Here is a 17,597-nt window from a genome sequence, read left to right as displayed (position 1 = left end):
AAACCACAGAGAAATCCAAAAGTAATGTGTCTAATTTTATGTAATCTATTTTGCCCGACAGCTTCATCTGGAATCGTAGTGTTAATTGTTGTGATTGTATCATGCGTGATCCTAGCGATTGCATTACTACTGCTCATCGTGTTCATCATACTCATCCGTCGTAAACAACACGATAAGTTCCAATTTCGTAGTAAGCAGCAGCAAGGCCCCTTCATGGTGCGTAATTCAACGGCCGGAATGCCAGTGTTCACGACAGATTTCGAGACCGAATCAAATGATGACTATTCTCGTCATAATAGTATAGATTCCAGAATGCGCCACTTAGCTGGTGTACTCAACAGATCATCGTATCTAACTGTAAGTATTGTAAACTATAAAACCTCGAAAAGAAGCCCATGGCTTGTACTTGTTTTTGTACTCTTGGGTGGGCTTCTTTTCAAGATTATTTTCCAAATAGGGGAGCTACTTTTTGAGATGGGTTTCTTTTCTAAATGAAGCCCAGGGGGTCTTCTGTTCGAGATTTTACGGTATTGTAATTTCTTTATTTATTTCAAGGTAAAATAAAGAGTACACAATATGCACATGTGGTGTGGAGCTTTTCCACTAACAAATAATACATAGTAAAAAGATAAAATAATATAATACTTGAAATATTTATTTAATATTTATTTTAAAATGTGTTTATGATATGTAGAGGCGGATCCAGGATTTGTTAAACAAGGGGAGCGGTAACATAATATTAATAGGCTGTCAAAATTATATATTAAAAAGTAGCATGATACCCCAAAGAGCATGGTCCCCAACGAGCTACGACAACACCACCAGAAGCACCTAACCCTGAAATACAACATAAATATTATAAAAAACATGCTGGACATGCTTTCTTGCCAATCTTAGGGATAAATGTTGATAGCTGGATTAAATTCTGGTTTTACTTTTAATTGATTATATTGATTGATCTATTAATTATAAAAGTATTGGATTGATCAGTATTTTTAATGTATTACTTGATTGTTAATCGATGTATAAATTAATTATAGTATATTGATTAGTTGATAGATTGATTTGCTTAGTTGATTATTTATTAGTGTTTATTGAATAATTAGTTAATGTATTAATATCATTGATAATTAATTAATACAAAGATTGATTAGTCGATTGATTGATTCGTTTATTTATTATGGATAGTTAGAATACTTCATTTTACCTCAACAATAATTATTCGTAAATATTCATTTTACAGAATCAAGTACGATCGTCAACACAATCTGATGAATCCGAGGTGTCATCCAATCAATTCAGGCGTCCATATGTTGCTACAGGAATGGAAGCTAGTGCATTGGAGGTATGGCTTTAAATATTATTATCCTAGGGTTTAAATGTGTTTCCAAAAATCACACAAAATACTGTGAACAAAAATGATGTTCCCATTTGGACTGGCGTACGTGCAACGCAAGTGAGTTGACCAATCACAATCGACAGTTTAGATGATTAACGTGGTTGGTAAAATTACGTTTGCGGTGCGCTTACGTCTATGCGTTGCATCCTAGTGGGAACCAAGATAAAGCCATTATAAAGCTCTGTCTACACTATTAAACTTTATTTGACAACAAAATGTGATGTGCCCATATCACTACCATATTTGGGAGTATCACTACCATATTTGGGCAAATCACACTTTTTCTGACAACTAGGGATAGCGTTTACAGAATAGAATTGAATAGAACAATTCTACATTCCTTGATTTCATTTTGTTTGTTCAAGCGTCTGTGATTTAATTTTTTAAATTTTTGTTTTTCCTTCTTGCGGCATGTAATTTCAACATTTAAAGCGTGTTCAATTCTCCTACAAATATATAATAAAATAATTATTAAAAACTACAGTATATACTTATAAATTAAATTTTTATTGCGGTTAAACTGAACATTGATTTTATCCTTGATATTTTAAAAATTATCAAAACTCGAATTCAACATAAACCAAACTTTGCATTTAAAACATGCTAAATTATCCTTAAAATGTATAATAAAATAATTATTATATAATATAATCATTATTAATCATACAATAAACTTTTATTTAGGTTAAACTGATACATCAATTTCTCTCAAATTATTATGGCTAAATTATTATCATAAAAATTCAATCCTTCTTATCAACGATTTGATCATCTCTGGAAAGGCGCTTTAAAATGATATAATAAAATTAAAGATGTATTGTCCCACAAAAACATGAAAAATAATAAAATCAGACTTTGAATAGACCATTTTGTAGTTTTAACAAAGTTAATCACTTTCATAGGGAAAAAAATGAAAAAAAAAATGTTTTCACTTATAGTTAATTTGCCAATTTGACTTAAATTACATTTTTTTTACCATCCGTTTTTTGGTCAAAGTGGATAACTATTATGCCACATTAAAATGGCATATTTAACAATAGTGTTAAATAATTTTTTTTTAACATAAGTGAATAATTATAACTGCAAAATCTTTAAAAATTATAATAATAAAGTTATAGACTTTATATTGATTTAAAATACATATTTACACTAATATTGTTTAACTTGTAGGGACATACAACAGATAGTAGTGATTATGACGAGAGAGAACGACGAAATCGCTACCTATTCACACCTAACACTGCAAGCAGGCAGTTCTACTTCTAAACTAAATAATATTAATACATTATAATAAATAATGTCATATAGTCTTTATAAACCAATGTTTAATTATTAGCAGTTATTTTAATTGTTTAGAGGTGTTTGTATAATAATTATATTAGAAAATAGTGTATTAGATAACCTGTAATGACGTTTTTGATACTATTAAAAAATTATTACATTTTTTTTAAATTATTATATAAACTATATATATAAATTATATCTGTCTTCATTTTAAGTGTGTAATCTGAATACACTTGGTTTTTTGATAAATAGAAAATAAAATAAATAACATTCAGTAATCTTTATATATGGTGTATTATATCGCAGAATTCATTGAATATTTTTTATATGAATAAACCAGATATAAATTATTTTTATTTAGGTGTATTATATCCGAGAATTAAATATTTTTAAATAAAAAAAAAAAACGTGCAATCTTGAAAATGCGGCAAATAATTTAAATATATACGTTTCTACAGGATACATGCTAGTTATTATTTAGTAAATTATTTAAATGTAAATTTATATAAAATTATAAAAAGTAGACATAATCTAAATAGTATTTTACTTGTTTACTGTAATATTTGTGTGGTATTATTATATTTATATCGAATATTCTAAATAAACTGAAACTGCAAAGGTATTTTTTCGTTATTCTTGAAAGTTGAAAAAATACTGGGTATAGAAATTCAAAACAACGAAGCTGTTACAACCGTTAATTTAGAAAACGCCAGCTAATGTCGAAACAACCGTTATATTAATGTAGAACAATCCACCGCTTATGTAGTAAAACCTCCAGCTTATGTAGAAAAACCAACAGCTTATGTAGTAAATAAAAATCAACACCCGCTAATGTAGAAACGGTCAACAGTATGTAGTAACGAAAATTGCCTCCCATCTTATGTAGTTACTATCACCAGCTGATGTAGAAAATGTTATATATTTTACAAAAATGTCTAAATCATGAGCAAATGCATCGATCTTTACTAAAGCTTGGTTCCCACTAGAACGTAACGCAAGGACGTAAACGCAACGCAAGCGTTTTAACCAATGACAAGCGAAGTTATAGACAGTTGGCAATCAAAACCGAATAAGCCATCGCTTGTGATTGGTAAATTCACTTGCGTTGCGTTACGTCCTTGCGTTGCGTCGCTAGTGGGAACCACGCTTTATTAGTTATCAGTATTTCCACCTCTCGTAAGCAACCAACTTTCTAAAACGACCACACATCGTAAGCGACCACACATCGTAAGCAACCATCTCTGATAAGGGACCGCTTTTAATAATCGATCATCTCTCCTTGCGTACACCGGACGTGTACCTTGCGTACTCCGGACGTGTACCTTGCGTACACCGGACGTGTACCTTGCGTTCTCCGGACGTGTACCTTGCGTACACCGGACGTGTACCTTGCGTACTCCGGACGTGTACCTTGCGTACACCGGACGGGTACCTTGCGTACACCGGACGGGCACCTTGCGTTCTCCGGACGTGTACCTTGCGTAGTTTATATTTCTGGCCGTTTTGATTTAGCTTTTTTTTTTAGCCTATTTTATTTTGTATCTCCATTGAAATTCAACCACTGATACCCACAGCATTGTCATTTTTTCAGTGCTTATTTTATTTTGTATCTCCATTTTGATATTCAGCTACTGATACCCAAAGCATTGTCATTTTTTTCAGTGCTTATTTAATTTGTATCTCCATTCAGATCCTGTCACTGATTTCTACATCATTGTTATTTTTTTAGTGCTTATTTTATTTTGTATCTCTATTGAGATCCAGCCACTGATACCCACAGCATTGTCTTTTTTTTCAGTACTGATTTTATTTTGTATCTCCGTTGAAACTCAGCCACTGATACCCACAGCATTGATTGTCTTTTTTCAGTAATTTGCTTTTCGAGTCATAGAATACTATTCTGTTACATTGCACTTTATTACGGAAACTTCTAAGTGCCATCTGGGAAGAGTTAAATTACAGTAATTTAACTCTTCCCTGGTGGTGCCATTCACTTCGCGACTTTCATCTTGTCATGTCGACATAAAATATGAATATAACTTATTAACGTACTTTATGGTTCAAGTTAATTAACAGAATTTGAAATAGGTTTATGACCAATTTTACACAAATATACTATAATTTAGAGACGCGTAATTTATTTGAGATGAAGGTAATGCCAAACAATACATTCAAAAGATGTACTGCTTGTTCATTCATGCAGAAATAAAACACCCTTCAAATCATAATATAGGCCTAAATACAAACACAATGACTGGCAAATGAACTCTTTTCAAAATGTGAATTATATATGCTTGATAGAGTGTCTCCTATTTCTATAACAAGAAAACGCTAAAACGTTGGTCTGAAGTATTCAGAACTCACCGAATGATGGAGATTGTTATACTGTGATATAAGGATATACTTTTATATTTAAGAAATTGACCTTTGTATCGGAATTCAAATAGGTTCACAAACTTGACCCAGAAAGTCCAAAGGAGAGTTTGTCCAGATGTTTTAATGACCATTTAGTTTATAATAGAATCCCTAAAGAAAACACACGATAACGATATATTGTGGATAAGTTTGTGTCAACGGGACACACACATTTGTTTCTTTAAAGTTTTAAGTGATTAAGTTTGATATTTGATTTTAGGCTAATCAGCCACAGTTTCTTGAGTTTTATGTTTTAATTTGATGATTTATGTTTGAAGACCATTAGAACGCGATAAGTTGTCGCACGAATTTGATGTATGTTCAATGTAACATACTATTTTTTTAAGTTTTGTATTTTTATTTTTAACTGATTTATGTTTGATTTACGCGAATTTTATACCAAATTCATTTTTAATTTCATTTTTTTTAAGAGAGAGAAGAGAGAGAGTGAAAGTGATAAGGTTACACTTCAGAGTCAATGGTTTTGGCTAACTCAATTTTTGCTTATATGTATAATAATGTTTTTTTTTCTTTTATATAACTTTAATTTTGCATGCCACTATTATAACCATTTTTATATGTTAAATAGATTAGAAAAAAAAAAAAGGGAAACAGAGGGATGTGATATAAGGATATACTTTTATATTTAAGAAATTGACCTTTGTATCGGAATTCAAATAGGTTCACAAACTTGACCCAGAAAGTCCAAAGGAGAGTTTGTCCAGATGTTTTAATGACCATTTAGTTTATAATAGAATCCCTAAAGAAAACACTTAGCTTAATTTTGTGACTTTCCCATCGTTAAACCAGGAGTGATCGACACTATTTAAGTACAGATTTGACAGTGTCATCCATCACAGAAATACCTTATTATACCGTTAATCACTCCCACTTAAACACCCCTGGATCAACTTAGGACCAATCGTTACCCTCACAGATGATGTAATGACATTATGCAAATGAACTGAGCCAATATACTCCCAAGTTTCAGAAGGGCCCAGACACACCTTACAGCCACCTCACGGAGCACACACCTCACAGCAGACCTACACACTTCACACCTCACTGACAGCATCATTGATTGTCCGTTCCTTATCTATACTTATAGTTGTATATTGTACTGAAGTATTATACTGAATAAATAATATATGTGTTACGACAGTCAAGCGAGTCAGAGTCTTTCATTAGTACCTCAACAACCCAAACATTATATTACATGGTGGAAGACCCAAATTTCATAAGGAACGGAGTGAGAAAACAAGAAATAAACACTTAACAAGACACGAAGACGAAGACAAAGACAAAAATAACCACATTTGTTTGAAAGGAGAGAAATTTACTTTGACTCAAAAGACAAGCTGAAATTATATTTGAATGAGATCGAGACAAGCAGAAATTTTATCAAATTATTACCATTGGATGAAGACAAAGAAGATAATCGAGGAAGACACAAAAGACAAGCTGAAATTATATATTTGAATGAAATCGAGACAAGCAGAAATTTTATGAAATTATAACCATTGGATAAAGACAAAGAAGATAATCGAGGAAGACCCAAGAAGAATCAAAACAGAAGCAAGCGGACAAGAACTGTTTCGTTTAGAGACTTTCAACTTCACGCCGTTTTTTTCAATCGTTTTTTTAACATTTACTTTTTTTGAAAATAGATGAACACCTTTCGCATTTTTTTTAATTCGTTGTTTGAAAATTTGAACATTGATGAGCACCTTTAACATTTCTTTAATTCGTTGTTTGAACATTTAGACATTTTTGAACACTTTTTGCATTCCTTTAATTCATTTTTAATTGGATCCGAAGCATTTGGGGTAAGTCAAAACCATTTTGATTTTGATTTGTAACCTTGATTGAAAAAGTGAGAGTTTACATATATATATATACACTAAATTGTTTTTGATATTTGATTAATAATTAATATTATAAAGTATGGTCGACGTTGTTGATAACGAAGTAATTTTAAATGAGCCCGTCAATCCTCACCCCGTGCCCCACCTAAGACAAACCGATTTCCTTCCCAAAAGATATGACGGTTCCATAACCGATCACGACCAATGTAGTGCACATTACTTATCGTTTACCGACTACCTTGAGGCCCACACGTTAGAAAACCCTGTAAACAATGCCCAATTAATTAGTGTAATAAGTATTTTTAAACGTAGCCTTCAGGGCCAAGCTAGACTCTGGATTGAGGGAAAGCAGTTCGATTCACTAGAATCCTTAAAAACCCAATTCATCAACAGGTTTAGTAAAAACAAATCAATCTATGCGCACATAAGAGAATACGATTCAATTACATACACCACTGGCGACAACGCCGAAAAGCACTTAACCAAAATCAAACAAGCCGCAGACAGAATTGGATACGCTGACCAGCAGATAAAGAATAAATTTATTTCGACCCTTCCACCAAAATGTAGAGCAGCTGTAGCCATGTCCACCCCAATCGATGCCACTATTGAAAATATTGTAAATAGCACACAAAATTACCTTGACCTTTCCGTAGATGATGCCACACGGGAAGTTTCATTCAATATCAATAAGGAAACAGATAGGCCTAATAGTCTCGAATCGCTCCAACATGAGATAAATTCTCTCAAGTTAGACATGGCCACAACAAAACGATCCCTTAATGATGATACTCGACGCTCACGTTCCCCCACCCGAAATTATATCCCAAGACGAAACCGAAGCCCAAGCCCATACAAACCCCGATTCCAGACCCCACCGACCCCAAGATATAGACAACCTCCCCCAACCTGTTATTACTGCGGGAAACCAGGCCACATAGCAAGGCACTGCCGACAACAAAACCGCTCTTACGGAAACTATCCCCCGCCATACCCATACCAACAGTCAAACAATTACTACCCTAGCCACCAGCAGGATTTTTAAAAAGGGGACTAGATGCCGCCTATAATCTGGCCCCCCATACTAAATACGACAATTTTAAGGCAAAATACTTAGGGAATTCAGATAATATTGATTTGTTACTTAACGACAGAAATTACGTTAAAGGAAATTTACCAGATGGTAGAAATGTTTTAACTTTATTTGACAGTGGTTCAATTAGAACTATAATCTCACAATCATACGTTAATTCCTCACTTTATTTATCGCGTTTAAAGCCAGTTAAAGTGAACACAACTAAATTTCGATTAGGTAACGGTGACTTCTTATATGCCAACCACTTAGTGCAATTCGAATTATTTATCCAAGGACACAAATTTAAAATTTCAGCATTAATCGTTAAAAATTTGACAGGTATTGACCTGATACTTGGAACCGAAACATTGTCTGAACTCGACGGTACTTTAAATTTTAAGGAAAACACATTTCGCATTAGACCAAAGATTTTTAGCTTTCGTCCAGTACACAAGATTTTTCTTAAACCCGGTGATACTAAAACAGTTAAATTAAAAGGAAGGGTTCCCGCCTTTGTACGCAATTCCGATGTTGTTCTACATGCAACCACCCATATTTCAAAACTTTGTCCATCAGATATGTTAGTAAAATTACATAGAGGAGAAACCAACATTGATATCACTAACAACACAAACAGAAACGTATCTCTAAATACACATCAACCTATCGCGAGCCTTCACTTAACCAACCTTGTAACAGTTACTAATGACCTACCAATTGATAGAATAAAGTTGACCAATGACAACGCAAACAAGTACCCACATTTAGAACGTACAGACCCATTGCTAACTTTAACCGAGGAAGAAATAATTAGAAAACATGTTGATTTAAAAGACAGCGTTTTAACACATAGAGAAAAAGAAGATTTGTATAAAACATTACAACAAAACAGAAACGCATTTTCACTATATGGTGAACTATCTAGCTGCCCAAACTTCAAAGCTGACATACACCTCTCTAACGATGAACCATTTTTTATTCGCCCATACTTCGCGACAGACAAAGACAAACATGTTATTGAGGCCGAATTGAACAAATTAGTCAAATTAGGAATCTTAGCAGTAGGACACCAATCGTATACTTCCCCTGTCCTTCTTGTTTCAAAGAAAAATTCAAAAGATAAAAGAGTTGTCACAGACTTTCGCTATCTAAATTCCAGGATAAAACGTATTAATCACCCATTCCCATTATTAGCCGAAACTCTGAAAACAATAGGTAACGCTAATGCACAGATTCTTAGCGTAATTGATTTGAAATCAGCGTTCCACTGTGTACCATTAGCCGAACATGCCCAACAATACACAGGTATAGCTTCATATCATGGTGGAAAACATTATTATTATAAGAGATTAGCACAAGGACTAAACGTTTCGCCAGGTATATTTCAAGCAAAGATTGACGAAATTTTAAATGAAATCCCAAATTCTAGAGAATTCTGTATCGCCCATCACGATGATATTATTTTATTTAGCAAAGACAAATTTGCTCATAAGCAGCACCTTGTTTCCGTTTTACAAGCCCTACAATTAAATGGTTTTAGAATTTGTCCAAAGAAATGTAAGTTATTCAAGAATAAAGTGCAATATATGGGACACACCATCCTGATTAATTCTTCAGGACACGCATGTATCACACCATTAGGCGACAGGTGTGCAGCTATCCGAAATTTGCCAGTCCCACGAACCCATAAAGAAACTAAACGATTTATTGGTGCAGTAAATTATGTATCCCATTTTTCCCCTCAAATACAATCAATTTTACGTCCGTTACACACACTCGCAAGCAAACGCCGAAAATTTTGTTGGTCTACTGAACACCAGAAAGCATTTGACGAAATTAAACAATTAATGGTTAAACCACCAACTCTTCAAATGCCTAGAAAAGAAGGTAGATTTACGCTATATAGCGACACTTCAAGAACCGCAACAGGTTCATATTTAACACAAACAGTAAACGATAAAGAACACATAATAGGTTATTATTCCAAAATCTTACCACAAGCCTGTCAACGATATAGCGTCACAGAATTAGAGTTATTTGGACTTTACATTAACGTTTCAGCATTTCGACATTTACTAAAGGGTTGCGAATTTGATGCATTCGTAGACCACTCAGCAATTGTACAAATTTGGAATTCAAAAGATCAGCCATGTACACCCCGTTTACAGAAACTAATATTACGATTGTCCGGATACATTTTCCAAATTGGTTATAAGAAAGGAACTGAATTAGTTTTAGCGGATTTTCTCTCCCGAGCCCCTCGTGATGACGATTCCGAAATTGATCAAGTTGTACCCATTGCATTTAATATTACAGAGACTGAATCTCTTAACCCGATTACAAACACATCTACTAGCAGACCAGTAACAAGGTCATACGCCAAGAAAATGGGAATAAATATACCTGACCTACATAAACCCAAACCAGTACAAACGCCCGTCATTAATCAAAACCCAGTGACAACAAACACGCGACCTACACCTCAACCTACCGCTACACCACAGATAATCACGAGACAACAAACAAACGCACATCGATCACCGCCTATCATAACGCCACCTATCGTAACACCACCCCCAATACGTAATGTAAACATTCGACAACCTCCAGAGGAACGACTAGTAGACAAAAACAAGCAAAGCAAAGATACTACACATCGAAACGTACCAGTTGAATTGTATACATCGCCCAAACCACTAGTACCAAACATAACTGAATTTAAGTCAGCACACATCCCAAAACAACAAGACTTAGATAGATTAATGGATGTTATTCAAAGAAAGATAATTAGAGATTATAACCTCCCAATAGATGTTAAACAATTACGTGTTGAACAAGAAACTTCACCATTTTTTAAGCCAGTTTACGATTATTTAGTTCATGATATCCTTCCAGCTGATAAGAAAGCAGCTCGTGCAGTTCAGAATAAGTCAGAGCAGTACATATTGTGCAACGGTTTACTATTCCGTTTATTTTTCCAAGATAAAGGTGGAGAATTTGTATTGCAATTAGCTGTTCCTGAAAACTTAGCAGAGACTGTTATTTCTCAGTATCACGACAATTTGTTAAGTAGCCACCAAGGTACGATGCGTACTTACCTTACTATTAGGAAATTATTTTACATGCCTCTTATGTTCGAGAAAGTCAACAATTATACCCAAGCGTGTCTTAGATGTCAACAATTTCGTCCCAAAACCGATAAATTACGTCCTTTACACGATCGAGTACCAGCAACTTACCGTCCCTTTCATACACTCAGTCTAGATTTTAAGAGTATGCCAACATCACCTTCAGGTTTTAAACATATTATGGTAGTATGTGATGAGATAACTAGATTTTTGATTTGTGTACCTTTGAAATCCATTGATGCCGAAACAATTTGTGAAGCACTAATTCAAAAGGTCATCAGTATTTTTGGACCCCCATCTCGTCTTATTTCAGATGCAGCAACCTCCCTTACAGGAAAATTATTAACACTATTATGTAACACCCTTAATATTGATAGGAAAATCATCAGCGTCCACAATCACGGTAGTTTACAAGTTGAACGTCATATCCGCACCGTATCGGACCTGTTAAAGGTCAACCTTAACCAATTCGGAACAGATTGGGTTAGATTTGTATCAACAACATGTTATGCCTATAACTCGTTTTCATCCCCACATCTAGGAAACCACTCCCCTTACGAATTAGTTTTTGGCCGCCAACCTCCAAGTTTGACCTCATTAGCATTTAACCCTATTTCAGGATTGTCTCATTCCTATGAAGAATACTTTGAACATCTCAAGAAGAAATTTCAAAACATTTCACAGACAATGCTACAATTACAGCGAACACAACAAAACGTCCAAAACTCAAAGATTTCCCAACGCTTAGAAAAAAGTCCAATTTACTCAGTAGGACAACTCGTATATTTATACAAGCCAACATCATCATCACTAACGGCAAATTCAAAGAAAATCGCCGCAGAATGGGTCGGACCATTAGTGATTCATGAAGTACTAGACAGAACACACTACATCCTAGCAACGATTAAAGGAGAAATACTTCGCGACGTATTCAATTATAACAGACTGAAACCTTGTTTTATGAGAACACCTAAAGAACGCAAAAATTTTACACATCTCCAAAAACTTAAACAATTGTTGAATGAACCCACCGATGATAATAACGATAAAATCCAAAACACCATTAATGTAGTAAATGACGAAATCAATGTTGAATTTGTAGACGAACATGATAGGACACCCGCCCAATTGCAATCAGATACCCTTACACATCCAACTAAAGTAGAACCCCTTAACTTGCAACCTTACATTGACTGTGTAGAGAATAACATGGGATTAGCAGCCCCATTCCATATGAAAGAAGAACAAATCAAGGAACAAACTAATCTAATTATGACAGCACCTAATGATTCAAATATGACATTAAACCGAGGTAGATTTAAAGCAGGACATTTCCAAGTTTTAGTTTCGTATTCTAAACCGACTTCAGCTAAACGCAACACCGATAAAACAAAACACGAATCTAATGATCGCAAATTTTGGTGGAATATTGACAGATATAACGATACAGATAAATTGATTAAAGAGATCATTAATGATAAACAGATACCGATAAGTGGATCGCCAAAACGATTCATAAAACGTTTGTATAATGCAACAAGTTACTGATTTAATTTTTTTTTGCAAGATTATTTTTAATTACGACATTTGCTAAATTATTGATAGCATAGTCTACGTATTTGATGAGATTTGTTTAGTAATGATGTGATTTCAGTTAAAAGAGAATTGAAATTATGATTAAGTATTGATTTTGTAACGAGTTTGATAATGATTAATTTTGAATTTTGAATGATCGATATATTGAGATATTAAAAGGAACGACAATCATTTTGTAACAAATATTTTGTTTAACCTTTGAGTCGTTAATCTCAAGCATTAATTAATTGATATACAATAACAGGAGATTTTCTTAGTACTTTTAATTGTAATTTTGTTGACATTGAGTACAAAAGTCGAATTTGTCGATTGATTGAAATCGTAATTACCTGTGAATATAAATGCTTAAATCGATAAAGTTGTGACGATAACGATATATTGTGGATAAGTTTGTGTCAACGGGACACACACATTTGTTTCTTTAAAGTTTTAAGTGATTAAGTTTGATATTTGATTTTAGGCTAATCAGCCACAGTTTCTTGAGTTTTATGTTTTAATTTGATGATTTATGTTTGAAGACCATTAGAACGCGATAAGTTGTCGCACGAATTTGATGTATGTTCAATGTAACATACTATTTTTTTAAGTTTTGTATTTTTATTTTTAACTGATTTATGTTTGATTTACGCGAATTTTATACCAAATTCATTTTTAATTTCATTTTTTTTAAGAGAGAGAAGAGAGAGAGTGAAAGTGATAAGGTTACACTTCAGAGTCAATGGTTTTGGCTAACTCAATTTTTGCTTATATGTATAATAATGTTTTTTTTTCTTTTATATAACTTTAATTTTGCATGCCACTATTATAACCATTTTTATATGTTAAATAGATTAGAAAAAAAAAAGGGAAACAGAGGGATGTGATATAAGGATATACTTTTATATTTAAGAAATTGACCTTTGTATCGGAATTCAAATAGGTTCACAAACTTGACCCAGAAAGTCCAAAGGAGAGTTTGTCCAGATGTTTTAATGACCATTTAGTTTATAATAGAATCCCTAAAGAAAACACTTAGCTTAATTTTGTGACTTTCCCATCGTTAAACCAGGAGTGATCGACACTATTTAAGTACAGATTTGACAGTGTCATCCATCACAGAAATACCTTATTATACCGTTAATCACTCCCACTTAAACACCCCTGGATCAACTTAGGACCAATCGTTACCCTCACAGATGATGTAATGACATTATGCAAATGAACTGAGCCAATATACTCCCAAGTTTCAGAAGGGCCCAGACACACCTTACAGCCACCTCACGGAGCACACACCTCACAGCAGACCTACACACTTCACACCTCACTGACAGCATCATTGATTGTCCGTTCCTTATCTATACTTATAGTTGTATATTGTACTGAAGTATTATACTGAATAAATAATATATGTGTTACGACAGTCAAGCGAGTCAGAGTCTTTCATTAGTACCTCAACAACGCAACATTATATTACAATACAAACATACAACAGACACACAAATACAGATATAATTTAAAATGAAGCATTTGGCAACACAATAATATCAATAATAATGAAGAATAAGGGCGGACTTGTCAGAAAGCAGTGACGTAAGCGAACTCGTTTAATCATGAAATAGTGGTGCTGCAGGATTTACACTTCCTATTTTTTTACGTGTTTATTTCACATTCATTTAATTTATTCATCTTTTATTTTGGAATACCATGATCGAATAATATATCCATAGTAAATAAAGAATCTTAATCTAAGAATTTCAATATACGGGGCAACATAAATAATATTATTTGCCAATTTATAATGGAAAAAATATTAGTACGTTTTCAAACATTTGAAATTCTAAAATGTATATTAATAAATTTATTACTACTAGAGGGTGAGCTCGCTTCGCTCGCTCCCCGTCTAGGAAGTGTAGACGATGGTCCTCAGAATGATAAAAATGTTCTCCTTGTACGTTTTCTGTCGGTTACCATTATTGAAAATGCTTGACATTCGTAAAACTAAACTACTCTGTTTCACAGTGTTTTAGATGATTAATAACATTTTAAAGTATAGTGTTTATTGTTTGGTAGGGCCCTTTGGGGAGGCGGAGTTCATTTGAGGGAGGTGCTTATTCGAGGGATATACGTTAATTTTTAAGTTTTGATAATATGGTAACATTTATAATAAAATGAAATCCTCTAATAGATATGAAAAGTGGTAAAAAAGAATAACAAATGCTTGGTAAAGTGTAGATAAAAGTGCGAAGAATTGAAATTGAGTTGAAAATATACTGTTGAAATCATAAATTATGTTTAAAAACTCTTTATAATATCTTCCTAAGATAGAAATATGGAACAAAAGCGTCGAATTGAAAACTAATGTTATCAAATCTACGTTTCGTGGTACATCTGAGAAAGATAAGGTAGGTATCCAAGGCGGAGATTTGTACCGAAGTTTTTGCATTGTGCTCGCCTATGTCAGAATTAACCATAATTTATATATAGATATATAATATTTGGGGTAAGCATACTTGAGATATATAATTTATAACAATCAATATTTAAAAACAGAAATGAAATGTCTTTAATGTTCGTTATGATGTTGGATGCCACTGATAAAAAGTAACATTTCGAGATGTTCATGTCTGCTGCTGCATCATGTTGTTAGTTTATATACTTACAATAAATTATCAATCATTTCAATTACACAATTGATTATTTTCTTGCTAATATTCTACTTTCCAACAATTAAAAGAAAAACAAATTAATCATTCGGAATACATCTACCTATCGTAATTTATTTTACTCCATACAATCACTGCGTTGCAGAGCAACTCAAAACTTAAAATCTCTGTCTACGCTATCAAAGTTGATGCGACAACAAAATGTGATGTGCCCATATATAGACATGGTGACGTCTCACTACCAATTTGAGCATATCACTACCATATTTGAGCACTAATTTGATAGTGTAGACAGAGCTTTAGACGGTAGACGCTAAAATAATAAAGACTTTTCTTGATAGGAACTACGTGGATGCAAGAGATAGTGTCTGTTCTATTCTATAGCTGTGACTTCAAAAAGGCAGACAGCAAGAGCATCATAGAAAGATTTTGTTTCTCTTGATATACAAATATCAGGGTTTCATGCTGTTGGACCTCATGAGATAGCAGATAGTCTGGCGTCTCCCCGCCTAATCAAGACTCATTTTCAACAACACCAGATGCCAACAAAGCAAAGGTTGACACCATCAACATTATTATATGTATTGGTCTATTTTAAGACTATTACTCAAACTCCAATCAGCAAGCACGAAACAGCTCATACAATTCAGTTTTAATGTTTGTGATGAAAAGTGGTCAAAGTTAGTGTAACCAGGGAAGAGTGAAATTACCTTCCCTGGTTTAACTCTCCAAAAATGGCAAAAGCATAACTTAATATATTATATAAAGTTAACATTTCAAATTTGTTCGCGCGAATCAGCTTATACGCATGCGTTGAGAGGGATTTTGACATGGCCAACTAGATTAATATTTACCATTCATAAAATGTCCATTGAAATATATAGACCGCAATAATTGGTCAGTGACAACAATGAGAAATGAATCATATTAATTAATGGTGGCACTAGTTCAGATACGGTAAACAAACAGTTATTTTATGCCAAAGATTATAAAGATTTAGTACCGAATAACTTGCTTTTAGAACCAATTTCTCTCATATTTCTCTTATTTTCAGCTCATCGTGGAAGTTGGTTCGACATTAATTTGTACTGGTGGAGTCGCCGTAATGACGACAATTTTCTTTTCATAAAATATGAAGATATGCAAAAAGTAGGTCGTATGAAAAAAATATTTGTTTGTATCACTTAACGAATCGAAAAAAAGTTATGTAGGCTACATACAAGAAATATCCTTGAAATACAAACTTTTAATTTGTTTTACTAATAATAACAGTCTGATTGTGTTACACTTTAGAATCTGTCATCTGTAATTGTAAAGGTTTCTGAATTCTTCGGTTGGCCTATTCCTGATGGCAAACTAGATGAAATCGTTTGGTAGTATGAAAAAGTATCCAAAAACAAACTATTCAGACAGCACAACTGTAGGCATAGATGATAAAGCATCGACTAAATTTATGAGAAAAGGTTGATAGTTTTGACAGCAAAGTTAAGGTGTGACGTTAAATACCACAACTAATCACAGCAATTGCATTAATCAAAGAACCATTATAATTCACATTTTTCGGGTGGTGGAAATAAGGACGTGGTTAGGCACATCATATTTTTACATAAAGTTTAATAGAGTAGACAGCGCTTAAGGCAAAATAATGATTTAATGATAATGGTTGTTGTACCCGATATTAGCAATTTAGAATAATTTTATGATCTTTTAATCAACTTTCACAATGCCAATAATTCTGAATTCTGTTTTAGGAAAAGTTGGCGATTGGAAGAATTATTTTACGGTTGCACAGAGTGAAGAATTCGATAAAATATACGAATAAAAAATGAAAGGCACGGGTCTTGTATTTGATTATGAATTATAAAAACAATGGAATAATAATGAAGACTACTACCTAATAGCCTATTGCCGATATTTTTTTTTTATAATATTCTACGAAAGCAGCTCTGAATTGAATTATTAGGGAATTATAGGCATTTTGAGGGAAGGGGGATGTGAGGAGTTTGGTTTGACCGTAACGAAATATACTGAGATTTTTTAGATAAAGTTTGTCGTACACCACGTTAATAGGTCTGAAAAGAACTGTTGATTTTATCCACGATCAATTTACTTTGATCATCGTCACCCCTGAGGACTATCGAAGCATAGTCGAGAAACTCAACAGTTCATTTCAGAACTATGTGTACGGCAAAC

General features: G+C 33.4%; 2 protein-coding genes across 2 annotated transcripts in view; both read left to right on the top strand.

Moving 5' to 3' along the window:
- The window catches only part of LOC140039330 (uncharacterized), a 58,120-nt gene extending 55,067 nt beyond the window's left edge, over nt 1–3,053 (top strand). Inside the window, exons 63-65 of the mRNA XM_072084934.1 lie at nt 62–357; nt 1,244–1,345; nt 2,570–3,053. Coding sequence (XP_071941035.1) covers nt 62–357; nt 1,244–1,345; nt 2,570–2,665 — 494 coding nt within the window. The 3' untranslated portion in view covers nt 2,666–3,053. The remainder of the gene's footprint in view (nt 1–61; nt 358–1,243; nt 1,346–2,569) is intronic.
- Nucleotides 3,054–6,978: 3,925 nt separating this feature from the next.
- LOC140039740 (uncharacterized) lies at nt 6,979–8,171 on the top strand. Its single transcript, XM_072085351.1, has one exon. The coding sequence runs from the start codon at nt 7,043–7,045 to the stop codon at nt 8,006–8,008; it is 966 nt and encodes a 321-aa protein (XP_071941452.1). The 5' UTR covers nt 6,979–7,042; the 3' UTR covers nt 8,009–8,171.
- The last annotated feature ends 9,426 nt before the right edge of the window (nt 8,172–17,597 follow it).

Source organism: Antedon mediterranea, chromosome 2, assembly GCF_964355755.1.
Source record: "Antedon mediterranea chromosome 2, ecAntMedi1.1, whole genome shotgun sequence".
Taxonomy (NCBI): domain Eukaryota; kingdom Metazoa; phylum Echinodermata; class Crinoidea; order Comatulida; family Antedonidae; genus Antedon; species Antedon mediterranea.
The sequence above is the reverse complement of the archived record's forward strand: the minus strand, read 5'-3'. Positions and strand labels throughout refer to the sequence as shown.